The following is a 25,364-nucleotide window of genomic DNA, read 5'->3' as shown; positions in this document are numbered from 1 at the left end:
GTGGTGTTCCGCAGGGGTCAGTGCTGGGGACCCCAACTCTTTACAATCTATATTAACGATTTGGAGGAAGGGACCGAGTGCAACATATCCAAGTTTGCCGATGATACAAAGATGGGAGGGAAAGCAATGAGTGAGGAGGACATAAAAAACCTGCAAAAGGACATAGACAGGCTAAGTGAGTGGGCAGAGATTTGGCAGATGCAATATAATGTTGGAAAGTGTGAGGTTATGCACTTTGGCAGAAAAAATCAAAGAGCAAGTTATTATCTAAATGGAAAGAAACTGCAAAGTGCTACAGTACAAAGGGATCTGGGGGTCCTGGTGCATGAAACACAAAAAGTTAGTATGCAGGTGATCAGGAGGGCCAATGGAATCTTGGCTTTTATTGCAAGGGGGATGGAGTATAAAAACAGGGAAGTCTTGCTGCAGTTATACAGGGTATTGGTGAGGCCACACCTGGAATACTGGGTGCAGTTTTGGTTTCCACATTTACGAAAAGATATACTTGCTCTCGAGGCGGTTCAGAGAAGGTTCACTCGGTTGATTCCGGAGATGAGGGGGTTGACGTAGGTTGGGACTCTACTCATTGGAGTTCAGAAGAATGAGAGGCGATCTTATCGAAACATATAAGATTGTGAGGGGGCTTGATCGGGTGGATGCGGGGAGGATGTTTCCACTGATGGGTGAGACTAGAACTAGGGGGCATAATCTAAGAATAAGGGGCTGCCCTTTCAGAACTGAGATGAGGAGAAACTTCTTCACTCAGAGGGTAGTAAATCTATGGAATTTGCTACCCCAGAGAGCTGTGGAAGCTGCAACATTAAATAAATTTAAAATGGAGATAGACAGTTTCCTAGCAGATAAGGGAATTAGGGGTTACGGGGAGAGGGCAGGGAAGTGGACGTGAGTCTAGATTCGGATCAGCCATGATCCTATTGAATGGCGGAGCAGGCCCGAGGGGCCGCATGGCCTACTCCTGCTCCTACTTATATTCTTATGTCATGCTCTGATCTCCCCCAACCTTGCCACTCCACTTGGGATGACATTGATACTTCTGTTATTGCTTCCTCCTTTGATGTCCTTGTTAACACCAGAACCTGGACAGTGACCCAACCCCACCGCTTCCCTGGTACAACAGCAACCTTGTTATACAAATCTGCTGGCCATAAACTGAAATGTACCCGGTGAGTAACCTGCCTGGCTATCCATCATCAACTTTTGCTCAATCACCTCAAGGCCAACCGACACTTCCTTTCCATAACCAGTTCCTAATATTTCCCTAAGATCCTCCTGGAGAGAAGGAGCAAATCCATACTCTTCCTCTTCACAAAAAATTGTCTCGTCCAGCCAACCTCTACTACGGCCTTCTATCCTCACTTAGGGTGCCAAACGTGAGGGGTACACAGACTTTTTGTATCCAGAATTAAAGGCGTCCTCTCTACCGCCTCATGTGATGCCTCTCCAGCTTCCTCCTTGCTTATTCCTTCCTTGAGCACCCACATCCTCCCTTACTGCACAGTCTCTTTCACTAAACTTGCCTCTTCCACGAAACCCACCACTTCTCCTTGAACCCTCCCATCCACCTCCTTACCAGGCACATTTCCCTTCTCAATTCCATGATCTTAACCTCACCAACTACCATCTCCTCTCCAACCTTATCTACCACCTTGCCAGCCTCCCTATTTCTACCATTCAAAAATGACAAGTCATCGTGAATGTCGTGACCCATATTCTCACTCCCCCCCCTAAGGCCCACATTCCTATCACTTCGGTGAATTAATTTAAAGATTCTCAACCTCGCAGCCTCAGTCTTTCCACCTCCACATTCTCCTGCAGCCCTCTGTCCCTGCGCTGGTCGCCCAATACCTGGCTACTTCTTGTTTCCCAATCCCTCTGCTCCTTCAGCCCTTGACCTGTAAAACACCCTCCCTCAGCATCTTCACCTTGCTACCTTCCACCCTGCCTTCAACACCTCCTTTAAAACCTTCCTCTTCAACCATGCTTTTGTACTCTTTTTCCCCCCCCCCCCCCCCCCCCCCCCCCACCACCAACCCTTTCTCACTGTCCACTTACTATCCACGGCCCTGTAAAACATTCTGAGATATCTCCCTATATGTAATGGGTGGTATAGAAATATATGATATTGTTGATGATGATGATTTCTACACGTTGGGATTGAAGGAAGATGCTGTATTTGAATCTTAGAACAAACAGAGAGGAAAGTTCAGAGGAGCGCTGACCAAAATAGTATTGGTAAAATAAAGGTAGGTCACGTACAGTTGGAGGCTAGAGGTCAGACAGTATTTGCCAATCGGACAATAAGCTAATTCTCATGTCTTGTCCAATAGTACAAGGGAAATGCTAGAAGAATTTATCCAGATTTAATTTAATGAGTCACTGTAGTTTAGTTAGAAGTAATGCTAATAGAAAAATTGACTCCAGCTGCTAAACAGGCTAAATTCCAGGAGACAGTCAACCTTACCCGTGTGAAGCCACAGACCCAAAGCCAAGAAACAAATTGCACTGCAGCATCTATGGTCCATCTTAGGCCCAGGAAAACAAAAAAATGCACATGCTTTGTGTTTATGTATACAACTTAACAATCACAACACTTTTTTTCTCTTAGGTCAAGTGGTTAAGTTGCAATTTAAAACTTAAGATCCTGATTTGCAGACGTTTTACCTGTAGTGCCCTTATGGGAATGGAGGTAAAATTTAACCTTTCATGCAGGATCCCTGAAAGCCCACAGCCAGCAGCATCAGGACAGTTGGTTACTTGTTATATATTTTAGTAGACATTGCTGGTGGTATCTAAGGGATGGAAAAATAAATTGCAATCAAGTGGTTTTTTTATTTGCTTAACACCTTTACACCTCATTTGTGTTGGGCAGGCAACACTAGCTTTATGTGATGGACACTCTTATGTATGTAACTGCACATGGAGTGGTTCTCCAGGTTCTGGAGGAAACGGGAACAGTCTATCTACAGCTAGTATGTTCTAGTTGGTACAGATTACACTTACCTACTAGTGCATCATCTGTCAACCTGAGGAATCAGTCAAACCAACAATTTAGTTTTGCCTTTCACAAAGGATCTCTGCAAACCTAAAGCTGGCACTTTTCAGAAGAGTTGGTTATTTGTTACAGATTGCAATAGACACTTTCATGGTATCAAAGGGGTGGAAATGAATTCCAATTGAGTACATTGCATTATTTGTTAAATATCTTTTGCGAGTGAAAATAATGATAATTGCTACAATGTGCAGAAGTAAAATATAAAAGGATCATACCAAAATAGCCAATCATCAGAAGTACCAGCTTTAGGTTTTCAGTGGTCGAGTGCAAAAGGTTAAATTTTGCCTATCACCAGAAGCACAATAAGAATAAATGAATGCATTGATTCATGTCAAGCTCAGAAGCAATTTCGTTTTTCCAGCCTTCCTGTTAAGCGTGGATCACCATGGAGTAGGGGAGATAAAAAGGAAGAAACTGGCATACAGTTTTTTTTACTGTGAAGATATAACCCCATCTTTTGTACCAGATCTCTTGTTTGCAAGTAGAGGAGTGAGACTAACAGGATAAAGCCATGGCCAAATCCCATTGTCCTCATAGCCCCTGTAAAAAAAAAAAAAAAAAATCCACTCCACTCAGTCATTTCTTTCTTTCTATTGAAGACGTGCATTACATCTGAGTTAGCTAATGTTTGAGTGGGGAAACAATATTAAATGGCTGACATATTCTCAACCAAGTGCCTTCCATCTGTCTGCTTGGGTTATATCAATGTGGATATTAACTAATAGCCATAATTTTAATTAACAGCAGTAAAAGAGGTAGGACAGTCCATAGGATATCCTTTTCAGGGAGAAAAATTATAGTTGTCAGATATAGATAAGATGCAACCATTTCAGTGAAGAGCTTCTTATAGAAGCCTGTCAGAAAACTGTTGAATCCAGGATCTTGACCCACCTGCATAGATGTAATTGTTTCCAAAGCTACCCTGCCAAGCTCATACAGCCAGGAGAGCAAAAGATCAGCCAAATATTTGTGAAGTTTAAATGAGTCCATGTTTATAAAAAGGCTGAGTTGATTGTTGCAGAGTCAGATGTAACTGTGTTGTCTCAGATGTAACTGTGTTGTCCCCAATGTGTACTACAGAAACACATACCTGTTTCTTCCCCATTACATAAGCCCATGTCCCTGTACTATTAATATTTAGTATTCATTAAATGCATCATACACTCTATGAAAGCAATCAGAAATGGGTCTGGCTTGTGTCAGTGCAGGAATCATTACTGACGAATCTATATTGGGATTAATAGTTGTACAGTACCATTGTATCACAGGATTTTCTTGAATGGCAGGGCACCCTTTTTTTCTCCAGGCGCATATGAGATAATATCACTTCTCAATGCACCTTGACATTTTTCCAAAGAAATGTCCAAGGCCTTATCTATATCCAAAAGGACTTCAGGCACTGCTAAATACAAGAAAGAAATTATAAATCACCTGATAAGAAGACATCAAGCTGCAATCAGGAGGACCTCTAATGGAGACAAGAATGATAGAAAGAGCCCAGGGTTTAACAGAGTGTAATCCAACAGAATCATTTAGCCTTTTTCAGCAAGTCAGAAAACAAATTTTTCTGTATTAAAGAAAAAACCCACAAAGTTAGCATTATAATTTGAAGAAATACTACAATTTTTAATGTATAATATATTAAAATGTTGCATGTACTGTGCACGTCTGGAAGTATTGCACCTACTCCCTGTAATGCTTTCACATCTCATTATCCCCATCACACTTTGATAACACACCTATTTATTATGGTTATAAAAGAGCATATCCTCCTACTCACTATGAGCAAGGCCACAGGAAAGAATTTAAGAAAAATATAAATGAGCAGAGCTGTCTCTTGTATACCCATGGTAAGCTCACTACCCCTTTATGGTAAAAGCACAATCTTTACCCAACTCAAATCATGTGAATACTTGTTATTCTGTATTTGCATTCTCTCTGACAGGTACTACTGCATGATACCAAAGCCCGCCGTCTTTTTGTCACAAGTGGTGGACTGAAGAAGGTTCAAGAGATTAAAGCTGAACCGGGTTCAGTTATGCAGGAGTACATTAATGCCATTAACAACTGTTACCCTGAAGAAATTGTCAGGTAAAATGGATATCATTCTCCTTAAACTTTCTCTTATCAAATTTTCTTAATTGATGCCAGGGTTAGTTTTGTTTTGTTTTTTTTTAAAAAGATTATTATAGTCAATTTCAAATCTGATATTGAAAGTCTGTCATTTCTTTCTTTCTAATTTCAGTACTTGTTTGGCTGATAATTAGCAACCCTGGTGGGTCTTTGCTGAACTGACTGCATGCTCTCAGGAAAAATACTTATACTTTGTGCATGCAGTCACAACAGCATCAACAGCATGAACTGAGTGAGGGGAATGAAGGTGCTAGAATGGGTATGGACTAGGAACCCAGAGATCGTGAGTACAAATCTCACCATGGCAAATTATTGAAATTAAATTCAATAAACCTCATCATTTGTGGTACCAGAAAAATTACCATGAAAGCTGCTAGATTATTGTAAAAACCCAACTGGGTTATTAATGTCCTTCAAGGAGGGACCAGCTACTACCCCTACTCAGTCTGGCTCACATGTGACCCCCCATCCTGCACTACATGGTTGACCCTTAATGCCCTCAAGGCAAGGCTTAGGCAATAAATAAGCTGCGTCAGTGTTGCCCACAAGAGCAAATAAAAAAACTGAACTGAAGGAGAGCACCAGCATTAACTGAGGGAAGGGAGTGAATGGTGCCAGCATTAACTGAGGGAAGGGAGTGAATGGTGCCAGCATTAACTGAGGGAAGGGAGTGAATGGTGCCAGCATTAACTGAGGGAAGGGAGTGAATGGTGCCAGCATTAACTGAAAGGGGAGTAGAATGATGTGTGAACTGAGGTAGGAGAAGAAGTATGCCAATATTGATTGGGGGAGGGGAGGGATGCTGGAGGAGATTAAAGGGAAGGAATGCCACTGTTAATTGGGTGAAGATGGGATTGCCTCTGTAAATGGAGGAGAGTGACTTTGAGGTAGCCTTTGGAAAGTAATAATCTAGTTGGTATGTTGAATATAAAAATGTGAAGGTTTGCTGGGGGAACCTGCCCCTGAGCCTCCCCTCTTTGCCTGTCCACATTGTCAGCCGGAGGTAGTGCACAGTCCCAGGGAAAGGAAGGGAATGCCTTGTGTGTGTTGGGGGGGGGGGGAAGTTTACAAAAAGAGCCCATCAATGACCTCTGTCAATTAGACAATCTTCAACACGCTGAAGGAATAGGCCAGCCAGAAGAGAACAGATTGAAGCTCTGAAGAAGGATATGCACCCAATTGTGCATCCAAAATGGAACACTCTGTTTTCTGCACAGATGCTGAGTTGCCAGCTTTTTACTATTTATGTTTCAGATTTCCAGTGTCTGCAGTATTTTGATTTTCACTTGAAAACTGCATAATTGGTGACACTATATTTGGGCCCCTGTACCTGACTGTGCATGGGTTTCAAGTGACATTCATCTCATCAAACACTTGTCTTTTCCTGAAGTGATCTTAGCTGGGAAAGAAAGGGTGAGAAGGCAGTGGAACACAATGGGTAGAATTAAGAAACAGCAAATGATGCAAGACTCTGGTGGGAGTTAACTACTGACCTCAGCAATATAGTAGTATGATGTATAAATACAGAGATCAGAGAAGCATGTAGCAAAGGCAAAACAGTTATAATGAGAGAGTTTAATTTTCACATAGACTGGGAGAAGCAAAACAGCTCAAATTGTAAAGGCAGTTAATTTCTGGAGTATCTAGGACAATTTTCTGAAACAATATGTTTTGAAACTGACAAGAGAACAGGCCATATTAGATTTAAGAATGAATAACGAGCCAGAATTATTTTTTTTATTCATTCTTGGGATATGGGCGTCTCTAGCAAAGCCAGCACTAATTGCCCATCCCTAGTTGCCCTTGAGAAGGTGGTGTTCTTGAACCGCTGCAGTCTGTGTGGTGAAGGTACTCCCACAGTGCTGTTAGGTAGGGAGTTCCAGGATTTTGACCCAGCGACAATGAAGGAACGCCGATGTATGTCAGTAAGGAAGCATCTCACAAACAGTGACCATAACATGATAGAGCTGGATATCAAGTTCGGGGAGGAGAAAGATCACACACAAACCAAGGTTTTAAACTTAAGTAAGGCTGACTTCGAGGAATGAGACATAAGCTAGACATGTTAAACTGGGCTGAGCTGTTAACAGCTAAACGTACAGAAAAACAATGGGGAGGTATCCAAAGAAGTATTTAGTACAATACAAGACCAATACATACCCCTAAAGAGCAAAAGTCCCACTTAGGAAGATAAGAACATTAGGAACAAGAGTAGGCCATTCAGCCCCTCGGGCCTGTTCCAACATTCAATTAAATCATGACAGATCTGTATCTCAGTTCCATTTTCCCGCCTTCGCTTCATATCCCTTGATATCCTTACCGAACAAAAATCTATCTATCTCAGTCCTGAAAGCTCCAAATGTCCTAGCATCCACAGCCTTTGGGGGAGAGAGTTCCAGATTTCTACTACCCTTTGTGAAAAGGTCCTTCCTGATTTTGCTCCTGAATGGCCGAGCTCTAATTTTAAGATGATTCCCCCACAATGTTTTAGAACTGACAAGGGAACATTTTTAACACTCCATCAGGTCACCCCTCATTCTCCTATACTCAAGCCACGTCTATGCAACCTGTTCACATAATTTAATCATCTAAGCCCCGGTATCATTCTGTTGAATCTGCGCTGCATCCCTTCCAAGGTCAATATACCCTTCCTGAGGTGCGGTGCCCAGAACTGAAAGTTAGCTGCAATGTGGAGATGTCAGGACAGATGATTCATTCAGTCTCATTTCCATTCTGATTGCCATCTATGGTTTTACTCCAGATTTTTTGACATAATTTGGTCCCTGATTAACAGTTTATCATATACTTAATATTTAAAGAACCATATCTATCTTGCAAACTGATTTATAGCTTTTAAAGTTCTGGGGTTACTTTGTGTAGTTTATTATTTTTGTTGCCAGTCTGCTAATATTTTCAGAGTTTAACCTATGTTTACTATATGGATGTTAGTACTGTAATTATTTATTCCCTCTTTTTAAATGATCCTTCCTGTAATCCCAGTGCCACATACCTGCTTTCATTTCTTTGTCTTGGCTTGAACCGCATTGGTGAATTTTCCTCCTCCTCTCTCACTGTGCCTACCCAGCACATGATAGATCTAAGATTGGGAGATCACTGAAGAGAATGAATAACAGGAGCCTGTGTCCTATGGCTCTGCTGCACAATATTTCAATGTGCTATGTCACCAATCTGCTTCCAGCTGTGCTTCATTAATCTGCTCTGCACCTTTATGTTTATGTTCAGTTACACATTTGTTCCATCTTTTTATTTTTGTATTTCAAATTCTCGCACTACACTGACTTACTAAATTTGTTTTCACATCTCTGTAGTCCACTGAACCCCAGACTACTTCAATAAGGATGTATGTTTCATTGTCTGCTGAAACAGCCTGGTAGCAAAGGCATCCACATTTATCTTAACACTTTTTCTTAAAATGCCGGGTCTGCTCTGGACTACTTTGCATTTTATAGACACACAATACTCTGAGCATCAACAGAGTGGCATTGTGCAAATGGAAATAGCGATTTTTACTATTCCTAGTACAGTGACACAGATGGTCTGTGATGGCAGTATTATTGCAATTCATAGGATTTGCACCAACTTTTCCTTACTGAATCGTTATGAAACAGGCATTTCAATTGCTGGACTTTAGCGAGTGAATTGTTAGAAGTGGTTTGAAATATTATCAGGGCAAGTAATTTAGATATTTTGAGCAGTATTTTCCTATGTACTACGATTTTATTGTGCGAAAAGTTTTTGGAACAACAACTTAACATTTATATAGCATCTTTAATGTAGTAAAACATCCCAAGGTGCTTCACAGGAGCGTTATCAGACAAAATTTGACACTGAGCCACATAAGGAGATATTAAGATAGGTGATCAAAAGCTTGGTCAAAGAGGTAGGTTTTAAGGACCGTCTTAAAGGAGGAAAGAGAGGGGGGAGAGGTTTAGGGAGGGAATTCCAGAGCTTAGGGCCTAGACAGCTGAAGGCATGGCCCCCAATGGAGGCGCGAATGAAATCTGGGATGCGCAAGAGGCCAGAATTGGAGGAATGCAGAATTCTCGTAGGGCTGGAGAATGTTACAGAAATAGAGAAATGGTTCTTCATTGTACAACAATGAAATTTCACGAGGTTTACCTCGATTTATATTTAACCATAATATATTTCTTTATTGATTTTTGCAGATATTACTCTCCTGGATACTCGGATGCATTGCTGGAAAGAGTAGAAAACTACCAACCAGCTCTTTGAGAAGTACTATGGATATTATTTCAGCCTAATCATAGTTTTGGTTACCCCACTATTGAAGTACCTACTAATTTTGCAAATATTTTCCAAGATAGTTTACAGCAAATAGTAAATTATGTCCTAAGCCCCTATCCAGACTCTTCTCGTCTTTAAAGCAAATTCATCTGAAATCGAGCATTCATTTCCAGTGAATCTGAGGGGCGGCCCTTATGAGCACGTTTTGAAATGTACAATTTGTATTTCAGTGCATCCGATTTTTATGGCGGTTAGTGCTGCAATACCTCAGGCGCCCCAATAAAATTGTATATTTTGCAGAAAGGAATTCTAAATTATGCGAATGGTTGGCGAGGCTGTGGCTTTGAATTGGCATTTTGTGAAGCCGGATTTCACTGGCCGCAGAAGGACTTTTTTGTATTCTATAATCTGCAAATTTAAACTCCTGTTTGCGGCACTCTGAAACTCATTGTGACAGCAATAAACGCGGTGGCTTGGATCTGAAATGAAAGGTTTGTCTGGAATCATTATAAATGGGGATATGACTGATATCCAATGTTTGTATTTTTCTATTACTTCAATTATTCATATTACTTTAATTATTCACCATCGATTGCTCGATCAGGTCTAGTACCTGTACAATAAACACGCAGCATTAATGTTATTTTCCCAATAAAATTAACAACTTCGAAAAATTATATACTTCCATTTAGTACAGCGGTATCGCCCTACTTTTGAAACCTGTTGTAGATTTGTACTGCTAATGCTAATGTGGAATTGTGGCTTCGTATACGTCTGACGTCCTTGTGGAAGTAGGCTTACAGTTTGCACAGCGAGAGTGTGACGCTGGCTGCCTTGCTGGATGTAACTGCCTTCGACCCTTCCCTTTTAACACCTCAACGCCATGCTGCTGCTAAATGAGGGATGTTGAATATGAGATGGCACGCAGATGTCCGAGAAGCAAAATTGCTATTTCCCAGTATTTTTCTACGACTTCGGGAGAATCACCGTCTACATATTCCAATCCACGTTTCATTTAGCCATTTCGTGAGCTGTTGGGCGTTATTACAGTTTTGCTTCGTTGTACTATTACGTATCGAATGCAAAAGATAGAATATGCAACCCCTTAAATCGTGATACCGGTTTGAACATTGTTATTACAATTTGGACTCGAGGAAGAAAAATCTGCAACCGACTTCGAAAGAAAATCCTATTGCATTTGGGGTTTGGGAGCAAATTGGAGAGCACAGCTTTGTGTTTGCCTTAATATGAAATTCCAGTTTAATACAGTGTATAAAATTTCAAGTCAAATTACGTTACACGAGCTAAAAAAAATTAAATCGAGTTATTATTTTGGGGGCTCCACGTAAGTTGAAACTAGACCCGCAGAACACCGTTGTACTCTGTGCAATGGCTTTTAATGGATTGACGTTTCACAAGCTGACGGTGGAGTTTAGGTATATGTGTGTATAAGCAGTACGCGCCATTCAAGCCTAGTGTTTTAGGGCATTTTATGCAGATGTCAGTTTGAGTACGTTTGCTGTGTTCCAGATAAAGCCTGTGTAGGCCGACAGAGCCAATATCTTCCTTTCTCAGCTCCGTTCACTTCGTGTTTAAAGTTTTAAATAAAACGGCCAGACCTGGGATTAAACCCTTTGTTTCCTCTTAGACAAGACGTTCAGCAGTTCCTATTTTCTCAAGTCAGGCTGATCAAACATCCGTGTCACGGGATTCTGGTTAATTGCTGTTATCTCGGAAATAACCAGTCTCTCAAATGTGGTGGCCGCATCTAGCCAGATTAAACATAATAATCGAGGGAAAAGGGGAGCTTCATTCGCGGAAAATGTGCAGGTAGAAAGGAGTGTGTGTGTGTGTGTGTGTCAGGTGCTCCTGAAGTCGAGCCGTTTCCCAGTGCAGGTTACTGTATCTCTGCAGCGTGCCACGCTGTTAAATTGGACCTGGAGACTCGCTCGGTTCCTCTTTCGAACAAAGCCATCCTTGTGTGCAACTGGAATAAACTGTGTGAGCTCTCACCCTCTCCCTCCCCTCAGTGCTGATCGCTGTAACACGAATCTGCCCGATCAATCATCTATCTCAAATAAAATGTCCCCCTTCTCCCTCCCCACGACTCCCTTCTGAGGTCACTGAATAATAATGTGTTGGGTTGTCGCGAGGGGGGTACGAGGCCGGCGGTGATGCGTTTTCGTTTTCAAGATCTCCCCTCTTAACGTTGCTGTTGTTGGCGGCTGCTGGAACTGACAGACTCCTCGCACCAGAGCTAGCGCGGAAAAGCTGAACCCTGACTAAAGGTGGTTTCCTGTAAGCAGGTTCTCGGATTGTCTGACACTTGAAATCTGGCTGCGTTATTTATGTTTCGTCTGGGCACAATCGCCGTTAAATAAAGAGAGCGACAAAAGGAACCGCTCCCTTACGTTTTAAGTGTTGAAATCTAAGGGCTAATCAGGCATTTTCTGAACAGCGTCAGATCTATCAGGGCACCTAGATTCTCATCAGCTGTAGCCTGAAGTTGTCTACAACCCCCACCGTAATATGCTGCTATATTTTCGACAGTAAAAAATATGCTGCTTGTTTAGTCGGCTGCCTCGTCTAAAACCGTAAAAGCAGCTGCCTATCCCATTGTCCCAATAACGTCTTTTATGTAATCAGCACTCTAAACAGAATGTGGGTTACAAGATACACCACAACAACAGTGCTAACTGTTTTAACTCATTAGCGGGATAGATTAGAATAGGTGAATATTAAACATTAACACACCCACTATAATGCCTAATAACGCATAATTTTGCTACACTTTTTTAACTGCTTAAACTACACACTGTTCAGTAATTTAAACACACAGACCAATTTACGTGTGCAACGGCATTTTAAGTCAGTTCTGATTAAACAGCGCAACCGAACCAATAAACAACTGCAAATGATTTTAACATGTCAACAGTGAAGTGTCTGCATCAAACGCCGGTATACCTGTTCATGCTATGGACCGAAAGCAGCCGGCCTGCTAGAAGTTACAATTTTACCTTGGTCCGCCTTCGTTATCAATAATTTACTTATTTTAAAGTGAGCCTTTATGTTACGTTGCATCGTGTCAAGGGGTTGGGGCTATAGCCCGCTCAGATATTAGGCAAATAAAGCACGGCTGAGCAGAATGGGTTTGCTAATTTCGTGGGATTTCCTTTGTGCCAATTTCTCATTGTGCGTGGAACGAGGTTTCACTTACTGAAAGTCTCCCTTTCACCCACACCCACCCTCCGATCTCACTTTGTCCCAATCTGGTCGCTGCAGCCCCAAGCCCACTTAACAGAAATGTTAACATCTTATTTAAAATAAATCATCAGCCTGTTTTCTAAATTGCCATGTACATAGAATCTTAATCTATTGCGACTGAACATGCAGTAGGTTAAAATGGACTATAATTTGATTAAAGTTTGATGGAAACAGGGTAATTCCACTCCTTCCTACTATCAAATGAAGAGGAATGAAAGCTGAGCAGCATCACTAATAATCAGGTCATCAATAAAAGAGGTGAAAAGGGAAATTTAGTCTTTGATTTCTTTTGTACTTCAATGTGTAACATAAAATTTATTACCTATGTAAAATTCCCCAGTGTTTAATATTTCCGCTTTTACCTCGAGGCCTACCAGAGTTTCTCTAACTGACATTTTGCTGATTGTTCTTTTACAGGTCCCCAGCGGGCCGTCTTCTCCTGACAATCCCAGTACCACATGGGGATACAGAACTGCAATTTAAGGTCCATATCATGATACCAAACATTTCAGGCCCAAGTCCTAAACTAACTTATTAATGTCATGACCGAGAAGAGGATTTTCTGTATCTCGATATCATACCCACCTTCAGCAGAGTCCTTAATTAAAATGTTAATTCGTGATCAGAACTTTAAAACTGAATACCCACAATGTAAATGACATTAATGTGATACCAGAAAGGCCTAGCACCAACAGGCGTGTACATCGCCTTCTAAAAGATAAGAACATAACTTGCCTTGACCAATTTATTCATAAGTTCTGCAATAACCATTTGCTCCTTCGAATCCAAGTGATGTTACATCGCTGAACTTAATACCATGGTCACTATCATTTTACTTGGCGAGCCTCGTCAGTGTTTGCTACAATTTAATTGAGAACTCACATGGGAAGTTTGAATTGCTAAGCAAATTGCTTACGTGCATCTTTAAACTTATATAACATAAAGGGTAAGTTGACAAAAAGAACCCATTTCGCAAAATTTAGCTTTATGAGAAAGATTATAAAAGAAAAACGTCTACAACCCTGTTTGTGTCGCTGTACTTAAGACGGAAATGAAAATAAGACCCTTCATTCTAAAGTAGTCCTTGTGTGTTTCGGTAAACGCTGCGTTGCGTCACCGACACTGACAAAGACATGTCTTCGGCTTTATGAAGGCAATTTTTTTTGCAGAGGTAAATTATTTCTAAATTGTGATAGTTTCCAAAGCCTCAGAAAAGGCGACGAAATTAAAGAGGCGCAAACATAGCTGAAACCAACCAGTAGCCGACTTTGATAGCTATTTTTAAAATTAATTTTACCTCTTAGCATCAATTAAAAATGATTATTAGCATTCGGACAAGTTTTAATAAATTTGAAATCTTAAGTCACTTTCCAGGTTCGTATGTTCAGCGTTTTAAAAATATACTTTTCAACTTCTTTGTTAATACCAGGTCTATGACTACCAGTTAACAAAATATCGTCTGCGATATTTACCCATACTCTAATTTCATTCCTCACAAAGCTGTGGTAAAGTATTACCCTGCGACTAAAATGTGATGAATCTAGTTATTTAAGTTGTTCTATGTTTATCACTGTAAGAGTCTTATTTACAACTATTTACCTGACAGGAACACAAACGGCAGAAACAAAATCATTGAGTTCTGATGAAAGGTCATCGACCTGAAACGTTAACTCTCTTTCTCCCTCCACAGATGCTGCCTGACCGGCAGAGCATTTCCAGCATTTTCTGTTTTTTTAATTTCAGATTTTCAGCAACTGCAATATTTCCCTTGTTTTAGCAAAATTATCGAGTTGTTTGGTAATTAAAAAATACTCATACATCCGGGATTACGGAACGCATTGTTTCTTTGCATGATCCCCTTAAAAGAAACCACGGGGTTTGAAAATCAACAGGTGGACCTAATTTTGAACTGGTACATAGCTGACCAAACCCTGTTGCTGTTGATAATTTAATGAACTTCTTTCCATAATGAAAGGCCATACAAATGAGTGCAAAGACAAGTCTCGATCGCCCCCTGCTGGCCTCTTTACACACGGTCCTGGTAGAGATGGAAAATGGTTCTTTACCAACAGGAATAGAAACCGTGTAACATCAAAAAATAAGGAAGTGTGTATAACGACGAAGCAAAATAAAAATGTAGGAAAATCCAGGGCTTATAAAAGGGAAAAAAGTTATACAATAAGTATGGACTAATACACGGACAGCTTTGAATGTTGTCATTCGCTACTGAACGAAAACCATTCGTTCTCGTGAAGACATGCTGTAGTTTTCAAAGTTTTAGCCACAATCTGGAGTTAGGGTTAATGTCGAGGAGGTGGTGCAAGAGGTTGTAATGCTTTAGTGTGAACGAACTCTTTCCGGGTAATGAGGATGACAACACAGGAAGAATAAACTATCAGTCCCATTCAGTGCTGTTTACATCACAGAAAGTCTGAAATAAATATCGCGCCGCGAGCGACCGCAGAAAGTACTCAAAACACACTGTCACATGTACTTCATTTTCACAACAAGCACTCAGAAATGTCATCATAATGCCCGCTACTTAGTGCAATTCAATTTGACAATGAACAAAGTGGTAGTAGACACACGGTTTAGGTGTCAAAAGAAAAGCAGCTACTGCGGAAGTTATTACTCTGAAAGTTTATAAATATATAAGAACATGTAAAAAAACATTATTCCCAATTAATCTATTTTTTCGAATAATTCAACACGTTAGGTCACATTGCTCGTCACGTGCAATTCTTTTCTACATGTGAAAGGTGCAACAACATTAATCCTTCCCCGTGCTAATTGTTTTATCCAAAAAGAGAGTGCAGTAAGCTCAAATAGTCACTGACATGTGTCCACAAATGTAGTATGAAACCAGCCACCAGTAGTCATTAAATTAAACATCACATGGAGCAGACGATGTTGGTGACTTAGCATCTGAGGATTATGTTTAAGGAATATTTTGTCAACAAAAATATAAATAATCCTTTGTAAAATATGCCATTCCTTTCTGCACAGTATGTGTACGCGTTGGATAGAATCGTTTTCATAATCAACGGCTAAACACATCTCTATCAAAAAAGGGCAGAGTGCATCATTTCGAGGCATAGTTACTCCTGCTGTCTGGCATTCACATCCCTCTTTCACTTACAGAGACAGTTATTTATAAACTACAAAATGTGTCCAATCTTCCACCACACACCACGGGTGTATAGGAAATATCTGATTTATTGTTGTGCCTATCATCTCTTTCCTATATACCAATCAGCGAGTGTACTAAACAATAAAGACGACGTGCGCTGGATTTCTGCAGTGTGCATATAATTGTTATAATCGTACTTGCATGTGGTGTGTATATGTGTATCGTATTTGGGTGATGTATATGCTATGTTAACGTGTATGCAATAGGTGCAACGTGAGACTGTGTACTTGCATCTGTATCGCGGTTATCCTGTATGTTGCGTTTGGTGGATGTGTGTGACTGTTTCTAGCCTCATATTTAGGACAGTTGGTATAGCATGCTGTATCTCCAAATGGTCTTGTAATTACGCCTTGGGGTAGCCTACAGTTCGAAGTTCCTCTCTCGGCTTATTTCAGCAGAGGTTAACCTTTTAGAAAACGGGTTAGCACCACAGCTGAAATAGCTGAAGGAGGCATTTCAGAGAAATCCCTAGCATTCCATGGGATAATTTCAGAACCAATTGTCTATGTAGCAGACGCATTGACCCATCTATTTAGAAAAAATCAGCCCCCCCCGAATATATATAGATAGATAAATAGACAGATGATAGATATTACATTTTCCTTAAAAGATTACTCGATAGTGACCACCTATCAGTCTTCCCAACACTAAATGAATGCTTCACGCTTGGTGCGATCTGTGTATTTAAACCACCGCCAATTAAGTTTGGAGGTGCGGCTTTTTCACTGTATTGTGTCCAAATATAATATTAATTGTAATGTATTCTATACTTTTATTGCGTAATCAGTGTAGTTAAGTTGTACCTATTTGTGTAATGCATGTGTTTCCCTGGTGATTTTACATGTGATTATTGCGGAGTATCAGAATTTTTTGCATTGTGCGCCCAGTAATCATAAGTTTCTATAATCTTACAAGGTAAAGCCATTTGCTGTGTATTCTATATGCGGTGGATAGATTTTGCATTCTGTCTATATTGAGCAGTTTGCTTTGCGGGTTTAATTGGAGTTTCTTCTGGTCGCTATCTGCCACGTACAATTGAGCGTTATTCGGCCATTGTGTAATTGGGTCCTTGTCGTGTGGGTAATTTAATTGACTATTTTTGTAAAACATGCTTATAATTATCAGTGCATTGGAGTCTGTTCAGTTTGCTTTGTTAACTTTCCCAATTTTGGTCTTTTTCGGGCATGATTTGGACACATTTCTTACAGGTGCACATTAAATCATTAACAAGTTCCTCCTGGTTGCTCCTTTCAGCCACCGGTCACAAAGCTAACTCCTAAATGAATCAATTAATTTGACGCAATAAAACTTTAATTGTTTGAAACTACAGCTGTTAGTTTCTAAATTGGACATTATGCGATAGATTCTGACGGAGGGTCCCAGACCTAAAACGTTAACTCTGTTTCTCTCTCCACGGATGCTGCCTGGCTGGTTGAGTGTTCCCAGCATCCGCAGTATTTTGCTATTGTATTATGCGATAGAGGATGGTCCTGAAACGGAATGATTAGGCATTCCGGTCCGATTCTCCGGTTCCTGGTAACTTTTATGCTGCAGACCAGAACAGGTGAGGTTGTAAACAAATATGGGTAACAGAATATTTTCGACTTCACTCGACTCCTCAGTTAATAAAACGTTCCCCAAGAGTTCCCTCATGCTGGGATCAGCAGACCGCCAGCTATTAATGACTTGTATATACAGTCTTAAGTTTTCCATTGTACACAACTCTTCCCGTGTTTACTTGATAGGAAATCACGTTTTCAGCCCTTTAGCTTAAAAAGAACGAATCGCGCTGCATGTGCAGCTTTCCTTTAAAATTGGATCAAAGTAAAAATACAATATATACAGGAAATAGATCCCCGGAGTGTGTTTGAAATTTGCTAAGCTAAATGACAATGCTTGCAAAGGGCAACCGACATTGAATGATTGTGAGCAGCTTTGTCGCTGGTAGATATTAAAAGTCATGGGATACCAATTGAGCATCTTTGAAATAAATAAAATTTTAAAATGTTACTTGTATGAAGACGACACGAAGTAAATCCCAGTTTTTAAAAGTAGGTCTTTTCTTTGCAAGTGTTTTATATAGTTCTGTTTTTTTTCTTACTCCTCCCCTCCTGAATGAGTATGACACACAACAGTTAGTGTCGCGCTTGCCTATGTACAGTATCTTTATTGGGCGGTTCCGAGGGACTGCCGAAGAAGAAGAAGATCTATCTACTATAGAAAGCAGTCAGCTCTTAACATTTCAGAATGAAGGCGGGATTTCAATTAAATAACCTACAAATAGTTAAGACAAGATCACTTGGATCCTCAACCGCATTCCCGTACGTTTATTCGAAGCGATAACCTGATGTGGTACCCCTGGGAAAAATAAATAAAATACACCAGTGATAAACATTCACTTTGCTCCCTGAGCCAGCCGTCACAGATGCTGGACCAGGTCGGGCATTCCTTTAGCTCTGCAACGTTTAAAATATTAATACATCCTGATAATTAATTAATATTTGATTGCACATGTTTGTACTTCGTTACGGTTGTCTGACCAGGCGACATTTTTATTTGCAGTGTATATTTCAATTCTTTTCCTAACGTTTTATAAAGCACTGGTACATTGCTTAATATCGAGCTCGCTTGCCAAATTCTGTTTACTCCTAATGTTACACATTGCGCCCTTTTTAATGGGTAAATTTCCTTCGGATTGTTCATGCTGATCAGGTGCCACTACAGCTCTCACGCTGTTTTATAGCGTTGCTTATAAAGTTGTGAGCCGATGCACCAAAAGGCGTTAAAACAGAACACATTGTTCACACTTTCTTGGGTGGGCGCTGCCGCCCTCATCTGTCACCTTCAGCGTTGTTTGCGCCTTCTACAGAAGCAGATGTATAATCCCTCTCCCGTCTATCCTACAGTGCAACCATCGAGCATGTGATCGTTTGCCACCGGCATCTACAGCAATCCGACTGTTCACCAGGGTGGAATTGCACATTCAGTGGAATCCGAGAAGCCACCGTTTGTGAAATTCCAGAAATTCCTGAGTTTATTTTTTTTTAAATCCGGGAATATCCCAAACCGAACACAAATTCACATTATCATTACAGCAAAGAGGCTAGACTATTCTTCCAATATTCCCTGATCTCCCATCCTTTAGTTTAAGATTGTAAATCGTTTGGAGCTGCATATAATTTACATCGAACTCACTGACTAGTAACCCTATGTCCATAGGGAATACATTTCATATTTCACTGTTGAAGTACAATGTTGTATAATGGCGTGGGATATATGCACTCACTCTTTATTCACATTTTATACCCTTTATTCCTTCACTCTAAAGTGTTCAGGTTAAAACAGCCCGTATTATTTTCGCACTCATTGTATGCATAGCAACAGGAGGTAAAGTTTGGTTTATGTGCAATTGCAACACACTGGAAGGATCTTGTGGATTCAATTCAGAAATCATTTGGTGTATATATGTAATAATAATCAGGAGCATTCATTACAACGGCCCATAAATGCATGTTGGAGGAGTTATGAATGATTATGGGAATCGCGAGCACATCCAGCAGGTTATGAACTTTTATCCCGCGCCATCGTGCGGAAGCTCGTCACCCGCTATTTGTGATAAACCTGCTGGTGCGAACACCCCTCAGGCCGATCACCTTCCCAGTGCAACCGAGCGCTCTTCAAACACAACCCTCGCCCGATCGTTAACACAAATGGCATTTCGGAAGATCATCTCGCGGAGCTTTAAATAAAAATCTATCAAGAGCTTCCGTTCAAAACAACAGACGTGCCGAGCAGGGATATGAAGATATCTGGACCATTGGTCGTCATTGCTTGTGATCAGGGGATTTATTTAAGAACCGCGCGATTGTATCGTGGCAGAGAAATGCGCGCGCGGTGTTTAGAAATATTTTATGTGCTTTAAAAAATCTGCTAAGTCAGCACCATATGTTGAAACGATTTACTAGGGTGTCGGAATAATCTTATATGACTTCGCCGCCTGTGTGAAGCGATTCTAGGAGTGAGACAGCGCCGGCCAACATTGCACCGATGACCCTGGACTGTCTGTGCAAACACTCTCTGCACCGACTACTGACAGCGCGGGTTTACTGAGGGCCGCCTCTGTGCGGTCACTGGCCGGGACTGAGGGCCGCCGCTGTGCGCTCACTGGCCGGGACTGAGGGCCGCCGCTGTGCGCTCACTGGCCGGGACTGAGGGCCGCCGGCCCGGCACATTCCCCCTGCTCCCGGGGACCCCGCCCGGCCCCTGGGAAAAGCTCCACCATCATCCGGGGGGCGGGGTCTGTGGGGAGGGGGGGAAGTGGGGGGACTCTGTGGGGAGTGGAGGCGGGTCTGTGGGGAGTACTCAGTGGGGGGCGGGGTTGAAGTTCACTCCCTCTCCCTAATTTTGCAGCACTGTCCTCTCCATCCGTGCCTGGCATGAAGGGTGTGTGACTCAGGATAATCACACCCCGCCGTCAGGACATCTTAATGATTAAATGGGATTGTTCAATCTGAAACATAACTGGAGCCGATCTAAGTTGAAATGTATGAGTGCGATAGCGTTAATCGATTTAAAAAAAATCTGCTGGTGCAAAATTGAAGGAGTAATTTCAATACTGGAATCAGAGTGTTGGCACTTCGTTAATAGGATATAATAACGCTCGTGCTGTGATATAGAGCATCCAGCAGAAATAATCATGCTCCAGGGAATTATATTCAGATCAATGTAGGAATATTTTGGTATTGCTGTTAATAAAATAATGATCCATGATTACTTAAACACGGCAGTTACAATCTTAACGGGGCATGAAATGAATTCGGAAAGGCTATAGGTAATGGAGAGAAAGGTAGGCTCAAGATCATAACCCGCGTCTCTGTGTCGTGGCCACTAATATATTTAAGTATATGTAGAAATGATGGAGATAGAGTCACAGGTCCACATTAATAAACAAAAGATGTCGGCTCTTCGACAGAACTTTAATCGATCTCTAACATTTGCACCATTGGGTGATTTCTTTTTAGAAGGGAAGTATGTGTTGGAGGAGAAAAAGCATTAGTAAATTGGCAATGCAATTTAATATATGCGATGACTAAGACTGAGTGGGGAGATCATTAACCATGACATTGCTCTCCCCCCCCCCCTCATCTGCACCAAATAAGGTAGGTGACTGAAAGAGCCCACACATCCGCCAATCCAAAGGATTGCATACCTCAGAGGAACAATTGCTCAGTTTGTTTCTGCTGAAGTTTTGATATTATTTATTCTCTTTATGTCCTAACGTAAAATCATAGAATCATAGAAAGTTACAGCACGGAAGGAGGCCATTTCGGCCCATCGTGTCCGCGCCGACCAACAAAGAGCTATCCAGCCTAATCCCACTTCCCAGCTCTTGGTCTGTAGCCCTGCAGGTTAGAGCATCCCAAGTGCACATCCATGTACTTTTTAAATGTGGTTAGGGTTCCTGCCTCTACCACCCCTTTCAGGCAGTGAGTTCCAGACCCCCACAACCCTCTGGGTGAAGAAATTTCCCCCAATTACTTTAAATCTGTGCCCCCTGGTTTTTGACCCCTCTGCTAAGGAAAATAGGTCTTTTCTATCCACACTATCTATGCCCCTCATAATTTTATACACCTCAATAAGGCCTCCCCTCAGCCTCTGTTCCAAGGAAAACAGACCCAATCTTTCCTCATAGCTAAGATTCTCTACTCCCGGCAACATCCTTGTAAATCTCCTCTGTACCCTCTCTAGTGCAATCACATCTTTCCTGTAATGTGGTGACCAGAACTACATGCAGTACTCTAACTGAGGCCTAACTAGTGTTTTATACAGTTGAAGTATAACACCCCTGCTCTTGTATTCTATGCCACGGCTAATAAAGGCAAGCATTCCGTATGCCTTCTTAATCACCTTATCTCTTGGACTGCTACCTTCAGGGATCTGTGGACATGCACTCCAAGGTCCCTTTGTTCCTCTACACTACTCGGTGTCCTACCATTTAATGTGTATTCCCTTTCCTTGTTAGCCCTCCCCAAATGCATTACCACAAAGGAGCGGGGCAAAGCAGACATTGCTATTGGGGGGGAGGAGTGTGAAATATTAGATGAAATAAACATAGTGAGGAAGTATTTAAAAGTGGATAAATCCCCAGACCTGGATGAAATGTATCCCAGGCTGTTAAGCAAAGCAAAAGAGGAAATAGCAGAGGCCTTGACCATCATTTTTCAATCCTTTCTGGCTTTAGGTGTGGTGCCGGAGGACTGCTAATGTGGCACGCTTGTTTAAAAAGGGGATAAAAGGATAGACCGATTAATTACAGGCCAGTCAGCCTAACCTCGGTGGTGGGAAAATTATTGGAAAGAATTCTGAAGGACAGGATAAATCTTCATTTAGAAAGACACGGATTAATCAAGGATAGCACGGATTTGTTAAGGGAAAGTCGTGTCTGACAAACTTGATTGAATTTTTTGAGGAGGGTAGATGAGGGTAGTGCGTTTGATGTAGGGTAAATGGACTTTAGCAAGGCTTTTGATAAGGTTCCACATGGCAGACTGGTCATGAAGTTAAAAGCCTATGGGATCCAGGGCAAAGTGTCAAGTTGGATTCAAAACTGGCTCGGAGACAGGAAGCAGAGGGTAATGGTTGATGGGTGTTTTTATGACTGGAAGGCTATTTCCAGTGGGGTTCCGCAGGGCTCAGTACTAGGTCCCTTGCTTTTTGTGGTATACATCAACAATCTTGACTTGAATATAAGGGGTATGATTCAGAAGTTTGCAGATGATACTAAAATCGGCTGTGTGGTTGATAGTGAAGAAGGAAGCTGTAGACTGCAGGAAGATATCAATAAATTGGTCAGGTGGGTAGAACAGTGGTAAATGGAATTCAATCCGGAGAAGTGTGAGGTAAAAAGATCTCTCGCATATGGTACAGGTTTTAAAAGATAAAACAGGCTCAAACTTTTCTTAGCCTAGGTTATCGTTTAAAGCAAGGTTGCAAATGCTTGTTATACTTTAGCTTTTGTAACTCCAAATCATATTGACAGCTAACTCATGTTCGAAGGACCGCCACCGTCTTGGCAGTGACGTCCACATCCCGAGAATTAACGAAAAAACCTGTGAATGGAAATAATTAAAAACATATCCTTTAGTAGAGAAAATCCTATCCTTTAGTAGAGAAAAGATGCCTTTAAAGGCAGCAAGCTTTACTGCCATTTTCAAATCGATATAAAGGAATTGTAAATATACAAAAGTGGCAATATAAACTCAGAGGTCCAGTCCCAACTTTATTCCTGAGCATGCTAAAACCAAGTAGTGTGACATCCCACCTACAACGCCATCTCACACGGGTTGGGCTTTGTCGTGGATGCAGCATAAATCCAATCTGGCCTGAAACAGGTTTTAAAAAGTGCTCAGTGAGTCCACAGTACTCAACACTGAATCACGTTAATGTTCTGAGAAATTTGAGGCTGCAACACACACTCCCCTAACATTAAAAATAACTTCAGGGGAGTGGATCATCATGCTTTCTCCAGGTGGGCAAAGTGCAAGTTGCAGCCAAGGGCAAGATCCTGCATAATTCTAGTCTTGAAAGCTTTACAATTCACCCTAAAGCTTCTGATCTCGGACTGATAATGTAGTATAACAATAGCCTAAGATTCTTTAAAAATACACTAAATTAACAATGGGCCAAACTTAATTATATTTTGATCCACTAAAGGTTTCACATGTAGTTGGATTTTTATTTACTGGTGATTTTTTTATGAGGTCAAAGACTCACTTCAGAGGGTTTGGGAAACTGATGATGACATTTGATATTTCTGATCTCTGCAAGTCTGGAGGACAGGGCATTAGCTTCATTTCTAAACTTCTTAACATTATTCAAAGGAATAGCCCTGTATAAGGGCCTAACTCGCCTTGCCTTTAGGTTTCATGTGAAAACTACAGTCCCTTATTTAATTTAAAAGTATGTTTTGATTTATAAACAATCTCACATAAGGCCTCTTGATTAGGACCATGTTCACTGCATTTCCAATGTTAGGTGTAGAAACATGATATGCTTTGCCTAGTCCCAGCACTCCCTGCTTTCAGAAGGACATGCAGTTACCCTATATAGTGCTGAAGGTGTGGTGTTCCTTTCCCTCTTTGCTGATAATGCCATGTTTGTCCATTGGGTTTCTGTTCTTTCTGCCATATCATCTAAGTTGTGTGCTGCTACAGACATCAGACAACTGCAAAATCCATGCCTTAAATAACTGCTATAGACTGTATATTGGCTGAAGAAAACTGAGATTTCATTTAACAAATAATACGTGAACAAACAATTTATTTTATGTTTCTAATTGTCTTCTTAGTCTGCTTTCTTATCACTACATATTGTACAATATAACAATTAGCTGTAAATCTCTTCGGTGCTTGCCTGATATTAATTAATGTGGATTCTCCTCCCCATTTGATCCAGCAGAACCATCGCCTCACAATCTTGTATGTCCACTTTTACCCTTTTAGTCAAAAGTGAACCTTCTTCTACTCATTACTTATTCAGCACTAATTGAAAAAGAAAACATCTTATTTATGCTTCTAGTTGGCCCATAAGTGATAATATAGCATAACATAGAATACTAGCTGGGGGTGCCCGGCGGTGCCGAGGCTTTTTGAGGGCATGTTGTTGTTGGAAGAGAGAGAGGAGAGCGACTGGGGGGGGGGGGAAGAGAGAGAGAGCGCAACTGGGGGAAGAGAGAGAGAGCGCAACTGGGGGGAGAGAGAGAGAGAGAGTGCGACTGGGGGGGAGAGAGAGAGAGAGCGACTGGGGGGAAGAGAGAGAGGGAGTGACTGGGGGGAAGAGAGAGAGGGAGCGACTGGGGGAAGAGAGAGAGGGAGCGACTGGGGGAAGAGAGAGGGAGCGACTGGGTGGAAGAGAGAGAGAGAGCGACTGGGGGGAAGAGAGAGAGGGGAGGCGACTGGGGGGAAGAGAGAGAGGGAGCGACTGGGGGGAAGAGAGAGAGAGAGCGACTGGGGGGAAGAGAGAGAGAGAGCGACTGGGGGGGAAGAGAGAGAGCGACTGGGGGGAAGAGAGAGAGAGAGCGACTGGGGGGGAAGAGAGAGAGAGAGCGACTGGGGGGAAGAGAGAGAGAGAGCGACTGGGGGGAAGAGAGAGGAGAGAGCGACTGGGGGGAAGAGAGAGAGAGAGCGACTGGGGGGAAGAGAGAGAGAGAGCGACTGGGGGGAAGAGAAAGAGAGAGCGACTGGGGGGAAGAGAGAGAGCGACTAGGGGGAAGAGAGAGCGACGGGGAAAGAGAGAGAGCAACTGGGGGGGAAGAGAGAGAGCGACTGGGGGGAAGAGATGAGAGCGACTGGGGAAGAGAGAGAGCGACTGGGGGGAAGAGAGAGCGACTGGGGGGAAGAGAGAGCGACTGGGGGAAGAGAGAGGGGAAGAGAGAGCGAC

The 25,364-nt window shown here is 41.7% G+C and overlaps 1 protein-coding gene across 5 annotated transcripts in view; it reads left to right on the top strand.

Annotated features, from left to right (window-relative positions):
* Positions 1-10,345, top strand: part of spag6 (sperm associated antigen 6) — a 184,822-nt gene extending 174,477 nt beyond the window's left edge. For 4 of the 5 annotated variants that reach the window (XM_085987780.1, XM_085987779.1, XM_085987782.1 and 1 more), the window contains 2 exons: positions 5,019-5,164; positions 9,394-10,345. In XM_085987780.1, coding sequence (XP_085843906.1) covers positions 5,019-5,164; positions 9,394-9,460 — 213 coding nt within the window. In that variant the 3' untranslated portion in view covers positions 9,461-10,345. Of the gene's footprint in view, positions 1-5,018; positions 5,165-5,318; positions 5,490-9,393 lie in introns of all 5 variants that reach the window. The other variant, XR_015078374.1, reaches the window with a different exon arrangement.
* The last annotated feature ends 15,019 nt before the right edge of the window (positions 10,346-25,364 follow it).

This window comes from Somniosus microcephalus, chromosome 5 (assembly GCF_052327205.1).
Source record: "Somniosus microcephalus isolate GS21.2 chromosome 5, FLI_Smic_1.0, whole genome shotgun sequence".
Lineage (NCBI taxonomy): Eukaryota > Metazoa > Chordata > Chondrichthyes > Squaliformes > Somniosidae > Somniosus > Somniosus microcephalus.
This window is presented reverse-complemented; position numbering and strand designations above follow the sequence as displayed.